This window comes from Rhodnius prolixus, unplaced genomic scaffold, assembly GCF_049639745.1.
Source record: "Rhodnius prolixus isolate KJV_2025 unplaced genomic scaffold, Rpr scaffold_3, whole genome shotgun sequence".
Lineage (NCBI taxonomy): Eukaryota > Metazoa > Arthropoda > Insecta > Hemiptera > Reduviidae > Rhodnius > Rhodnius prolixus.
The window spans coordinates 51912474-51924078 of record NW_027411603.1 but is presented as its reverse complement, the minus strand read 5'-3'; the positions used below and the strand labels follow the sequence as shown (position 1 = coordinate 51924078).

General features: G+C 32.8%; 2 protein-coding genes across 7 annotated transcripts in view; one reads left to right on the top strand and one right to left on the bottom strand.

Annotated features, from left to right (window-relative positions):
• Nucleotides 1-462: 462 nt before the first annotated feature.
• Nucleotides 463-7219, top strand: LOC141453530 (uncharacterized). The gene is made up of 9 exons (XM_074126889.1): nucleotides 463-484; nucleotides 1471-1753; nucleotides 2156-2363; nucleotides 2540-2926; nucleotides 3614-3765; nucleotides 4314-4488; nucleotides 4618-4790; nucleotides 5342-5497; nucleotides 5584-7219. The coding sequence occupies exons 2-9, from the start codon at nucleotides 1499-1501 to the stop codon at nucleotides 5869-5871; spliced, it is 1794 nt and encodes a 597-aa protein (XP_073982990.1). The 5' UTR covers nucleotides 463-484; nucleotides 1471-1498; the 3' UTR covers nucleotides 5872-7219.
• Nucleotides 7220-7704: 485 nt separating this feature from the next.
• The window catches only part of LOC141453529 (ATP-binding cassette sub-family B member 10, mitochondrial-like), a 29591-nt gene continuing 25690 nt past the window's right edge, over nucleotides 7705-11605 (bottom strand). For 5 of the 6 annotated variants that reach the window (XM_074126885.1, XM_074126884.1, XM_074126883.1 and 2 more), the window contains 5 exons: nucleotides 11020-11306; nucleotides 10696-10923; nucleotides 10432-10466; nucleotides 8085-8194; nucleotides 7705-7988 (listed from right to left, as the gene is read on the bottom strand). In XM_074126885.1, the coding sequence (XP_073982986.1) occupies nucleotides 7867-7988; nucleotides 8085-8194; nucleotides 10432-10466; nucleotides 10696-10923; nucleotides 11020-11306 (782 nt within the window). In that variant the 3' untranslated portion in view covers nucleotides 7705-7866. Of the gene's footprint in view, nucleotides 7989-8084; nucleotides 8195-10431; nucleotides 10467-10695; nucleotides 10943-11019; nucleotides 11307-11605 lie in introns of those variants that run through there. The other variant, XM_074126886.1, reaches the window with a different exon arrangement.

The window sequence follows — 11605 nt, the reverse complement described above, 5'->3', positions numbered from 1 at the left end:
GAATTAGAATTTCAAAATATGTTATTTATAAATGATGAGAACCATCGTTAATGACCAGGAAATGTTGTGAATAAATCTGAAATTAATGTAAATTAGTGCATTCATGTTTTTCACTTTGTATTCATATGAATAATAAAGTGGTCATAAAATTGCAAGTGGATTTTTGGACGCTAAGATTTCATTATACAATAAAATTGAATCTATTGAAATCATGCTAAATTTTTCTAGCTATAATTCTTACGTCTTAATAGTGTTTTCAGATTTTCTTGAAAGGTTAGATTTAATTTGTGGAAATGGGAATGACTAAAGATGAAATCTAAAACGAACTAAAAGATCTATTTTGGTACTTTTAGTCGTAAGTGGGCTAAAAGTTAGGTATTGTACTCAGTGTACGTCAGTGTAAGTTCATCATTTCTACTGTCTAAGCATTACTAAGCTATTCTACAACCGTTCAATAATTTAAATGCAAGTACTTTAAATGCAAGTGAGTAACTTTTTTTATAAATCTCTGGACGGAATAATGGTTCATTTATTTTTGAGTTTGTAGGCTTAAGAGATTTTTGGTTTGTTTCGAAATCAGAGAGGGCACAGCAAGGGTACAAGGAGGCTGGGTTTCCAGAAACAGGGAAGTAAATCACTTTTACAAAAAGATTTTACAGTTACTCATAAACAAGTCCTCGAAAGAACTTTAAAGTGTTCAGTAGTGGTTCGAAATCATGAGTTATGTATTTCTCTTTGGACTTAAATAATATATTTTTTTAACCAATTATTTCATTTTAAAAATTACAGCGTAAGAAAATATAATGGGACAGTTAGACAGTGATCAGAATTTCTCGTTACCTAGAAACAATAGAAACATTGTAAGGGTTTGACCTGTCCAAATAGAGGTGGATCAAATTTACATAGGTACTGTAGAGGAGTAATGGTGCTAGTTGACTAAACTGCAGTGCTGTGACCAAGTGCGTGAAACGCTACTCATTGGACTGACCAATAACCCGACCGTCAGCTGCCAAACTATGAAACTAAGTTATTGATCATACAAAAATTAATAAAATGTAAATTTGATATAATTACTCATTTTCATGTATAGGTTTATTTGTTCTTAAATATGCTCTTTTTAATTATTTCACCTTCCTCTAATGAAGTTAAACAGAGACCTCACGAAACTCCTTTTAAGGCGTCTCCAGTAACTCACTATTTAATTAATTGTAAGGCATAACTTCCAAATCGTGTCGTGTTAGGGTAGGGGGACATGAAGATTATGAATGCCTTGAAAATTTCAAAGATTATTCCTTAAATTCGCTAATTAAATATGCCCTGGAATCATGACATTTAAATTGTAAGTAAAATGTTATCTTTTAGGGATAAAAAAAAAAGCTAATGGAGAGTGTATCCAGTTCGGCAAAAATTCCTGAAGAAATGGATTTAAATCTAATTAAAAAGTTAATAATAATTATTTAATTCTTACAGATTGTATGAATACTATCAGAGAACTTCGATGGCCAATAATTTTGCAAAAATCTTTATAAAAACAACCGTACAAGGTTACATAAAACAAGGAAAAGAAATCTTCTGCTGCAATCATATAGTATTTTCCAGAGTAAAATACTCTCAAAACGTAGCCAACTATCCTAAAGCAATTATTAAAGATAATGTGGTTTTTTCACCATTTAATAATGTTCCAATTGATGTTTCAAATAATTTATATACATTTCTTTGGAATAGAAGAAATTGGCTGGACCATACAGCAGTGGTGAGATTACTAACATTACATTACATCTCTTAAACGTATATAGATAGAAGCTAAAACTGATTTGTGCGTATTGGTAACCTGCCTTTAGGTTACCCAAATTTTGCAAAAATATTGTGAAGTTGAACACAGTGGCTGTTTAGTGTTGGGATGAATTCAAGAAATAATCCAGATAAATGCACACTTGAAGTTCCGCTAAATGCCCAACAACTCTTAATTTCTATTTTCCTGTAAGGTGCTTCTGCTTGTTCAGATGATAGATATAAATCTATTTATCAATGCAACTAATAATTTGTTTCATGAAACTAAAATCATCCTTGAAGATGTGGATCTACTATTTTCAGATATATTCTAGGATTTAGCTTCCTTTATTTGTTAAATAAAATATAAACTAAAATTTTACAGATATGCGCTGTTAGCGGTTCAAGTTATACTTATGGAGAACTGAAAAAATTATCAGAAACATTCGCATGTGGGTTATTAAATCTAGGATTTAAGAAGGGCCAAACTATTGCTGTTGTTTTGCCAAATTTCATTGAAACTCCAGTAGTTCTATTGGGTGCAATTGCTGCAGGACTTTCTGTATGTTCAATAAATCCCACTTACACTTCAGGTATGTTTAAAAGTTCAAAGTTTGGTTTCACGAACTTGGAAAAGGAAAAAAAGTGAAATCAATAGTATGGTCTTACCTTTAAACAAAAAATATATTTTACCTAGTTTTTTTTTGACAGCTTTAAGTGATTTTAATCATTCATTCAAATTTTGTAATTTTAAACTCTTCAATTTTAGATGAAATAAGACATCAAGTTTTGGACAGCAGTGCTGTGGGCATTATCACACATTCAGCCAATCTATCTACAGTGAACGAAGCAATTACCCAAATTGATCGTTCTATCAAATTGATTGCAACGCCTGGTCTTACAAATGATAAACAAAAATTTATTAAAAATAATAATTCTGAGATTTACTATTATGAAAATATATTAAAGGAAAATTACAATAGGAATCGACAATTTTTACAACCAAATACCAAATCTGAAGATTTATTCCATATTTCGCACTCCAGTGGGACAACTGGATTGCCTAAAGGAATTTGGCTGTCACATGGGAATTTTATTAATAATGTACTACAAACAACTTCAGTTCCGTCCGTTAAGATGCAGAAATTTGCCACAGGTAATTTATAATATGAAAAAAATTTTAAAAAAAAGTAATCAAAAAAAGGTTAAGCAATTTTTTTCAGATTGATTTAAAAGATGTTTGAGGTTTATTAACGTGGAAAGTATTGGTATTGGGAAAGTAAGTGTAAGAATTCAGTGTAGAGCCAGTTTAACAGCTGTTGGCGGTTATTTTTTGGGTAGCTGGTTATAGAGATAATTCTAGGTACTGAGTGCAAGAATGAGCGTTCAGATATTTGAGCAATATTCGTTACTCTTGGAGAGACGATCCTATGTACTGTTCTTATTGAGCTACCAAGATCTCTGATGAAATGTCTAATCCATCTTGTAAAACGTGTTTTTTGTAAAGACAAATTGCTGTCTTCAGAGATCGTACATGGTTATGTACAAATAAAAGATGAAGTTCGCAGCACACAAATATTTGGTTTAATTTGATCCTGAATAGCAACTGAATATTTATTATAAATGCAGAGTTAAAAGAATTAGGGTCGTATTCAACTTTAAATGTTTTATGTTCTTAACTTATAGATGGATATTTATTTCTGTTTTATTTTTTGTAAATATTGTGACCTCAACTCTTTGCCATGAAGATGTACTCCTTTGTGCTAATAAAGTGATTGATTGATTCATTGACTATTAAATGTTACATTTGTAGAGTATCCTCAAGGAATATGTTTTGTTCCAGGAAATCATCAGGATGTTGTACCCTTAGTTTTACCAATTTTTCACAACTTCGCCTTGGCTATGCTGTTTAAATCACTTTATCTGGGCTCTAAAATTATATTATTGCCAAAATTTGATGGAAGTTTGTTTATTGATGCTCTGGGAAAATATCAGGTAATTAAATTAATAAAATTTTGTTTATGAAAACATGAGAAAAGGACATAGATGTTTAATTTGAAACAAATCACTTGTCTTTCTCTTTCAATACTGAAAATACTCAAAAATACTCTTAAGTTTGTTTGGGAAAAAACTTTTTTTAAGCGTAAAAACAAAATTTATTCAATAAAATAGTACGTATATGTGCAATGAGCATACCAAGTTTAGAGATAAAACGTTAGAGCCATTATCTAGAAAATTAAAAACTTAAGATCAATTCAGTAAGCTTATCTGGTGGACTGATCATTGTCTAAAAGTTTATCTCGAGCTTCTTGGAGCCGTCGATTTGAAATATCAAAATTTTTAACTTGCCCGATTTTTCACGTTTTTTGAGTAATGCAAACCACCCAAAAAACCACTTTTTCGGTAGATCTCCAGGTAGCTCCAGTAGATCTCAAAATGCGATATTTTAGTTGAAAAAACCAAAATTGAAAATCTACATGATTTTCAAGACTTTTCCAGTACAGTACAGTAAGCGTATACAGTATAAGAAAAATCTTTTCCAGGCGACAGTTCTTTACGCAGTACCACCTATCATTCAATATTTAATTTCATCCAGTAATCTTAGTAGAAAACATACAGAGAATTTGAAAAATATAATTTGCGCAGGTGCACCTTTCACCATACCTGATTTCAATGAAACTATGAAGGAAATCCTTCCAGGTGTTCACTTCAGACAGAGTAAATATTACAACAGTTGTGTTTTTGTATTCTGGACATACTTTCTGTTCAATGATCTATCATTGCTGATGCGTATTTCTATTTTTTTTTTTTTTATTTGCGTCATTTATTTAATTACCATTCACCCAGGTTATGGACTGTCAGAAGCTACATGTTTTTTGACATTGAATCCAGATTTACGTAATGACCTACAAACAGTCGGAGTACCAGCGCCAAACACACAAATGAAGGTGACTGATTTAAATGATGGAACTGATAAAGGTGCAAACGAAGAAGGAGAAATTTGCTTCAAAGGTCCGCAGGTAAAGAAGATTGAAATCCTCCACACAAAAAAAAGCTTAGCACGGTTAATTTTTGAGATTTCATCTATCTACGTCCTCTTTTAGTACGTGAATTTATGATAGCTCATTGCTTAACAATATTAAATTTTTGCAATACATTTTTACTTTGAATATTCTTCTTCTTAGAGTTCTCTTACAATTTTCAAGTTCAAGGCAGGTTGTCGTGAATAGTCGGTTTCAACAGACTGACCTAGGCTTTCACGTTTGCTTGACATTGTGGTAGTACAATCCAAAGAGAACTTCCCTTGTACTAGGATGAGAATCCTTTATGCTTTATTGCTAAATTAGCTGAGAATCTGGAATCGTGCACAGTTATATTGTTTGATTCCCAAATTGGCCAGTAAACATCTTGCCATTGAGATAATAGATAATATTAAAAAATAGGCAGGGTGGGACCGTATAACCATAACCGGTTTTTTTTTTATCTAGGGGGATGTCTGTAGGTGTATTTTATACTTTTTATCTGTTTTCCGCAATAAACGAAATCCTATTTATTTATTTAATTTGTTTAGATGACCAAAGGTTACATAGATAATCCAAAAGCAAATGAAGATTCCATTGATAAAGATGGTTGGTTTCACACAGGCGACATTGGTTACTACGATGAAAATGGTTATTTCTTTATTGTTGATCGTCTGAAAGATATGATTAAAGTAAAAGGATTTCAGGTACTTATAAAAAAAAAAAAAAGCTAGAAACTGTTGTACCAACTCCCATTGTCAAGGCTGTTTCTGTGTAAAGATTACTGTTTCAGGTTTCACCATCAGAATTAGAAGAATTATTAAAAACACATGAAGCTGTAAGCGATGTAGCTGTAATTGGAATTCCTCACATAAAAAAGGGAGAAGCACCTTTAGCTTTTATTGTACCTGCCAATAAAGATGATGATAAGACGAAAACTGAAAAGCAATTGATAGAATATATGAAAACCAAAGTAGCTTCTTACAAACAGATAGAAAGGATTGAGTTTGTCGATCAAATACCCAAAACTATGTCTGGTAAAATTTTAAAGAAACAGTTAAGAACTTTACTAAAAAAATAATGATCATTTGAAAGTAGGGTTTTGAAAAAAAGCTCACGTCACTTTACGTGATTAAAGTTCTCAAAACTAAGCATTTATATTAAAAATTTAGTTGATCTCAACCTTGTACATGTTCACTACAGAAAAAATACAATTTTGCTGGCATGACGTCAAAGTTCTTTCAGAATTCCCTTAAAATCTACACATTTTCTAAGAAAAAAATTATTCCTAACTAAAGGGCGATGCAGTCCATGCGAGAAAGATTTATGCGGGATATTACTAAATAAATTGGATTGAAGGGAGCATCCTTTCAGATTCTGTTCCTTTTCTGATATTTTCAATTGTAGGCAGGGCCGGATTTTCCTATAGGCTAACTAGGCTTCAGCCTAGGGCCTCAAGATCAAGAGGGGCCTATATTCAAATTGTTAGCAAAATTAAAACTACACTACTCTGAAAACAATGAACAATAAAACACTTTTTTAGTGATGTATTTTATTATCTCTCATGTAATTTACAAACTTAAAAGTGGGAGGTGAAACGGCCTCCATAAGTGGAATAGCCTAGGGATTCTTTTCATTTAAATCCGGCCCTGATTTTAGGTGATGCTGTAGGATCTTATCTAGCACCACAAAAGGCACAATATTAGAGATCTAATGAAGTAGGGGAAAAGGACACCTCAAGTCATGTCCAATATTTTGATGCTGTAATGAGTTCTACTGTTTGTGGTTTACTTAGATCAGTGGTTTCCAAAGTGGTCCCCCAGGGGTCCCCGGTATCATTCAGGGGGTCCGTGGAAAATTAAAATTGATTTGGGGGTCCCTGGACAACGTCAGGGGGTCCGCGCAAGGTTCAATATAAAATAATAAAACTGTGATCCATTTTTATTATTATGGAAATTAGAGACTAACAAGGTGACCAATTAGATTTAATCAAAACTAAAAGCGTAATATCTGTGTTTGTTGCAAAACGTTTTCTGTAAAAACAAAACTTGGGAAGAGGAGAACGTTCTCAGTTTCCAAATCTTTCGAAATTGCAAAATAGAGATGAAGATCTGCTTGCTCACTGTCGAACACTTAACGGCTCTTCATGCAGACCTAGACCAAAGATTACTCGTGGGGATTTGCGGTTGCTACTCACAAACATTAAGCCGGATATAAATACACTCATAACATCCCATCACGTTCATCCAAATTATTAATTTTATTTCAATGAAAACTTCTTAAACAAAATGTTTTTTTAAATTTGTAATTTTTATACTATGCATTTATGTAGCTTTTTCACTTGGGATCCGTGGGCAAGTTTTGACTATAAAAAGGGGTCCATGGGCAAGTTTTGACTATAAAAAGTGGTCCATGGGTCAAAAAAGTTTGGGTACCACTGACTTAGATAGAGCACCACGTACTACTCCCGGAATCAGCTATTTCTTATGAACATTTTCTGTATAACCAGCCTTTATAACCTCAAGATTCTGAAGTAGTAAAAATAGAAGTGAAGACTTGCGCATGTGCCAGAGTCTGAGTGAAAACTAGTAGCTTAAGATTATTTGTAGAGCATCTAATTCAAAATGATAAATCTAACTAATACTGAATTATTATTATTTTTTTTAAGAAATGTAATAAAAAACCAAAACATTTAATGCAACGTTTTCTTTATTTCAAAAAAAAATATTTTGTGAATGCTCAGACTCGGTGCTCGGTGGGAAGCAACCATCTATTGGAATATTCTTGCTGTCAACAAGAGTTTGTCCTTTAAGATTGCTGAATTACCATATTGTAAACATCCTTATTATTGACTCGTAGTCATATAAATGTTTTTTGTTTTACAAAGCAAAAAGTTATTGAACAAAAGAAAACATAAAATAGTAATAATTTATTTTCGATATGATCTGTAGAAAAATAAATAATACTAATATATTGCACACGCATAATGACAAATAAATAATTCAAAATTTAAATAAAATTCTGCCATTTACTCCAAAAATAATCCATAAATTTATCACAAAGACTACACTCAAAACTAAGCGAGTTGGAAAGTTTGATGTTTGACAAGTTTTCTAAAAACACCATTTTCTATTTTATTCAAATCTTCATAGGTTCCTAGTTCAACGATTTTCCCAGCTTCCAACACTGCTATTTGGTCTAATCAGGAAAAAAAAAAAAACGAGCGTATATCATTATTTCTTTCTTTAGATTATAAAATAATGGTTAGGAAAAAAAAAAATGCAAAAATTTAACCTGAATTTTTTATAGTTGAAAGTCGATGCGCTATAGTTAATACTGTTCTACCTTTTAAAATGCGTTCTAAAGCTTCTTGCACTAAATGCTCACTTTCTGCATCTAAAGCACTGAGTAAAACAGAAAACTGATGTAGAAACTAAAAAAATAAGTTTTAGTTGGAAAAACTACTGTTGCCTGCTATCTAATAAGTAAAGCAGTGTCCTATTGTGAATAAAATACATGGTAGCACGACCCCCAAATTAAAAATTTAAACGAAAACTTCGTATTAATTCATCATAACATTATTCAATGTCCTACGCACTACATACAAGATAGAGCCTTAATTTTTGGCTAAAAAAAAGTTCATGTTAAAATTTATGGTCTTAGATTAGACTAAGGCGGCCTCAAGGCCTACACCACTGCGACCACTTTGGATCTATTGTGGCTATGGTCTTCGTTTCTGTTTTTGGGAGAGCACAGTTTTTATAATTTTTTTGTTTTTTTTTTTCTGCACTGCGAGCTAACAGATCATTTGTGCTCCTCTACAATCGTTCAAGGTGAGAGACCACATTCTCTATAGCAAGGAGTAACATAACTCACCCAGGTTCTCTAAAAGAAAATTCTAAGAAGAGACGAGAGAGAGAGCCAGCACTAGGTTAGCTCCTAGGTATCATTCAATCCATTAACCCAATAATTCTAAAGACACACCCTTAAATTAAAGACAGAGGATTCTAGAAAGCTCCTCTGACCCGATAACTACTCAAACTCCCCAGCTTAGGCTACAAATAGTGCCAGGAGTTGACCATACACTGGTTGTAATTCACAACTCCTCAACGCTCCCGCCAGATATACTGGAGTTGTCTCTCCAAATTAAGGAAACCAGTCTCCAGCCAGGAAAGTTCCAGAAGAGGAACGAAAACACACACACAACCAAAACATGTGTAATGTTAATAAATCAGCTGTGAAAAGTTTCAGTGATTTGTTGGAAGCTGACATGCCATCAAAACCTGTAAGGCTGGAAACATAGTGGAGCGGCGGGCAAAGCGGCGATGATAGCTACTTCAGATCAAAGAGAGCGACGAGCAGCGAGCAAAGATTCGCATGCACATAGTGACGAGCTTAGTCGCGTTCTCCTTTTGACAAAACAAGATGGAGGAACTATTTTTATATGAAAATTCTTCGTTGAAACTTTGGTATTTGCAGCAGCTTAGTAGTAGGAGCTGCAGTGTACATGACATAAATAAGTTTAGAAATGAACTTGGTGAATTTCATCACTTGTACCAACAACTTCGGGAGCATCCTGGCAAGTTTCATGCGTATTTTCGAATGTCTATATCAACATTTGATTACATACTAGCCCAGTGTAACCCCATTAATCAAAATCAAATTTTATTGTTTTTGAGTAATACAGCTCATAACATGAGTTAGGCACAATATAGAAAAATTAACTATTTAGGTTATTTACTAAATACAAATCTGTGTAACCCCATTAATCCTAGCAGTTACTTTAAGATAAGAAAATCAAAATAAATAAAAATAAAATAGAAATATATGCAGATAAAAAGAAATTAGTCAATTAAAAAAACACAATAATTTTATTAAATCACTACACCATGATTTGACGTAAATTAATGTTGTTCATCTGAAAAACTGGAGTAGTAGGACGCTACAGAAGGAGGATTGGGGAATTCGTCCTGATCAGAAGTAGTAGGACGTGAAAATGTAATTTAATTTTGCCTAGTACTTAGATGAAAGTTAGCATTAAGGGATTGAGAACCAAATTAAATGTAGCAAAAATTACCTGAATTCTCCATTAACTACTAATTGTTAATTAATTTAAACTATTAATTATTAAAAACTATTGTAGCTTCACAAATACTATGGCCCCACAGAGGTTTCTTTAAACAAACAACCAATAATGTATCAATATCCATAACCTTTGAAAAATAACCTTTACAAATTAAGAGAGCGAAGAAATCAAACATGTCATAACGCTTCGCTCTACTCTTTATAGATAGCGTTGCTCTATCTTTGCTTTGCTCGCCACTATGCGCGGTCCCATATGTTTACTTGTGTTTGATTTCGCCGCTTTGCTCTTCGCTATCATCGCCGCTCCACTATGTTTCCAGCCTAAAGCGTTTTGAAACAACTTATTATAAGCTCTATGAAACTATATGGCGGAATTGACAACCTTTTAACAAACTAAGGATACGATTTCAACCCTACATTAAGGATTTCCTAGAAATTTGATAATTAAACAATCCTAGACCAAATTTAATTCAGATATCCAGCAGAAAAACCTTTTCAAAAGTAACCAAATGGTACTCTTATATAAAATATGAATTTGAAATACAAAGAAACTCACCTTGTAGCTTCGTCCAGTATTAAAATAGTGGGGTCCTGCGGGAAAAGAAAGGTATAATTAAATAAATAATCTCTTCGAGAATTAAAAATTTGGTGGAAATCACAAGACTTTCTCTTTGAAATTGAAGAAATTAAGTTACATTGCTGAATGAAGTCATATGCATGTCCAAGCCAGTTTTTTTGTTTAACTTTTCTTTTTTTTGTGGTGGAAAAGTCGGAAAATTAAGAGAAGTAGTATGAGATGAATATTAAGCTCATAAAATACCTTTATCAAAGCCCGGGCGATAGCTATTCTCTGCTTCTGGCCACCAGAGAGCATGATCCCCCTTTCTCCAACTACGGTGTTAACTCCTTTCGGGAGATCTTTATAAACAAAATCATACGCATTGGCTTCTCTCAGTACTCTGTCTAAATCATCATCGTTTACTCGTCGTCCTTCTGGGGCACCATATAAAATATTCTCTTTCACACTTCCGGAAAATAAAACTGGTTCCTTGATAAACAAGAACAAACTGCGTTCTTACCATTTTATTGTTGTTAATTTTAAATCAATTATACAAAAAAAAAAAAAAAAAATTAAATTTAAAACCTGCGATACTGATCCAATGTGATCTCGTAACCACTGTAAATTGTATTTATGAATTGGTACACCGTCTACCGTAACTTGTCCAGACGTTGGTAAGTAAAGGCCGAGCAACAGATATGCTAATGTTGATTTTCCAGAACCGCTTGCACCTACAACTGCAGTAATATTTCCTTTCGGCACTACTAGATCGATTCCTTTCAATACTGGTGTCTCAATTCTGGTAGGATATGCGAATTCAACTGAAGAAAAACAAATTTTACCCGATATTTCTTCCATGGACCGTATATTACCTAGAAAAAAAAAAAAGCACAATAAATCTGTTACAAAAACTCATCCAAATTTTCTTACTTCAATGATCTCAGTTCTGATTGCAGCTTCCAATCTTATAAATTTTATACTAAATTTTGATAGGCATGTACAGCAATCTATGAAACTGTTGGCCCTTTCATTAATTACAAGCAATGCGTACCCAATCATCTATCCATACAAGAAGTAGATAATACCTACTTCGGAAAATTCGTAGTTTTAAAATTATAAACTACCTCTTCTAAAACACGCGAAAGTAATTTGTAAAGTAAAACTGCTATCA